This window comes from Solanum tuberosum, unplaced genomic scaffold, assembly GCF_000226075.1.
Source record: "Solanum tuberosum cultivar DM 1-3 516 R44 unplaced genomic scaffold, SolTub_3.0 scf00772, whole genome shotgun sequence".
Classification (NCBI taxonomy): Eukaryota; Viridiplantae; Streptophyta; class Magnoliopsida; order Solanales; family Solanaceae; genus Solanum; species Solanum tuberosum.
Genome location: NW_006239747.1, coordinates 10,671 through 12,883, shown reverse-complemented (window position 1 = coordinate 12,883; position 2,213 = coordinate 10,671). Strand labels below are relative to the sequence as shown.

Here is a 2,213-nt window from a genome sequence, read left to right as displayed (position 1 = left end):
ACATAGCAATTTTCTATTAAGATTATCCTTTCTGAAAAGTAGATCGCTAAGAGATATAGCTTCAACATATTGATACACCATAACTGCTTCTTCAAATTCTAGACAGCAACCGACAAGTCTCAACACATTCTTAAGATGACTCATCTGAGCAATAATCACTATATCTCGATGGATATTGAAGAATGAAAAGCATGTATCGAACCTAACTAAAACGGGGAGGTTGCCTAGCCATCTCGTTACCATAAACCTATCGGCAAGGCCCATTTTGGTTTTAGAGTGTTTTATTGCATTGTGGATCTCTATGGCAGAGAAGTAACGGATGGGAATTATGCAATTTCCGTCGCATAAAGCAAGAAACTCCTCAAGCACGCAACTTCCATTCTTTAAATAACAATCCTTCTCTTTCTTCCACCTTTCAGCAGAGGCAGAAGAAAAAAGTTTTTTACTTGTGAGTCCCCTGAAAAAAGGCATGCTCTAATTTTGAAGTGATGACTAGTCTCCATGAAATTGGGATTAAATACAATAACAAGTTGGAAGCTGCTTCGTGATGGTCTTCTAATTTGTGCATTGACGGTCACACAAATTGGGTTTCACTACTAAAAAAACAGTGAATACCGACCTAAAAATTTCCGACCTCAAATGGAGGTCGGTAATTTCCGACCTCCGGAGGTCGGTATTTACAAATAGTCGGTTTTTATGAAAAATAAATAGGGAAAACCAAATTCCGACCTCCGGAGGTCGGAATTTGGTTTTCCCTATTTATTTTTCATAAAAACCGACTATTTGTAAATACCGACCTCCGGAGGTCGGAAATTACCGACCTCCATTTGAGGTCGGAAATTTTTAGGTCGGTATTCACTGTTTTTTTAGTAGTGAAACCCAATTTGTGTGACCGTCAATGCACAAATTAGAAGACCATCACGAAGCAGCTTCCAACTTGTTATTGTATTTAATCCCAATTTCATGGAGACTAGTCATCACTTCAAAATTAGAGCATGCCTTTTTTCAGGGGACTCACAAGTAAAAAACTTTTTTCTTCTGCCTCTGCTGAAAGGTGGAAGAAAGAGAAGGATTGTTATTTAAAGAATGGAAGTTGCGTGCTTGAGGAGTTTCTTGCTTTATGCGACGGAAATTGCATAATTCCCATCCGTTACTTCTCTGCCATAGAGATCCACAATGCAATAAAACACTCTAAAACCAAAATGGGCCTTGCCGATAGGTTTATGGTAACGAGATGGCTAGGCAACCTCCCCGTTTTAGTTAGGTTCGATACATGCTTTTCATTCTTCAATATCCATCGAGATATAGTGATTATTGCTCAGATGAGTCATCTTAAGAATGTGTTGAGACTTGTCGGTTGCTGTCTAGAATTTGAAGAAGCAGTTATGGTGTATCAATATGTTGAAGCTATATCTCTTAGCGATCTACTTTTCAGAAAGGATAATCTTAATAGAAAATTGCTATGTTGGGGAAATAGATTACGAGTTGCACGTGAGGTTGCTTCTGCAATCGTTTTCCTCCATACTGAATTTACTACTCCTATCATCCATAGAAATATAAAGCCATCTAATGTGATAATAGATGAGAAGAGCGGCGTTGCCAAAATATTGAACTTCTCACTCTCCATATTATTACCTCCAGGGGAATTGGAGGTAGTAGATCATGTATGTCGAACAGTGGGGTATATCGCTCCAGAATATCACCACCAGGGTATTATTACTCAAAAAACTGATGTATACAGCTTTGGGGTTCTTCTCTTTCTGCTATTAAAACGAAAGGGAACGCGAGATATTATGAATACTTGAGTGGATTCTATAAATTCAAAAGAGAGAATACATTTTGAAGTAGACGCTAAATTCAATACTGAAGAGAGTAATACTTTGGATAGAAAAGATCATGCAATTCTAGAAGAGATAATAGATTTTATAAAATTTCCAACCTACCTCATTAATCACTATATCAAAGAGAGTAATGTACTGGATATAGTGGAACCTACTATTCTTGAAGAGCATGGAATTGAGATTCAACAACAATTGAAAGACTATTTGGATCTTGCTAACAAATGCACAGCTGACAAGGGAGATGATAGACCATACATGATTCATGTCGCAAGGGAATTATGTTGAATTTAAAGTATTCATATTAGGTTCCAATTTAAAGGAAGTTCAGTTTGTTTGTACCCTCATATTTATGTTAAACAAAAAAGAGATGTG

The 2,213-nt window shown here is 37.1% G+C and overlaps 1 protein-coding gene across 1 annotated transcript; it reads left to right on the top strand.

Moving 5' to 3' along the window:
- The first annotated feature begins 995 nt into the window (after positions 1-995).
- Positions 996-1,805, top strand: LOC107059102 (non-functional pseudokinase ZED1-like). Its single transcript, XM_015305523.1, has one exon. It carries the CDS (start codon positions 996-998, stop codon positions 1,803-1,805), a length of 810 nt encoding a protein of 269 aa, XP_015161009.1.
- The last annotated feature ends 408 nt before the right edge of the window (positions 1,806-2,213 follow it).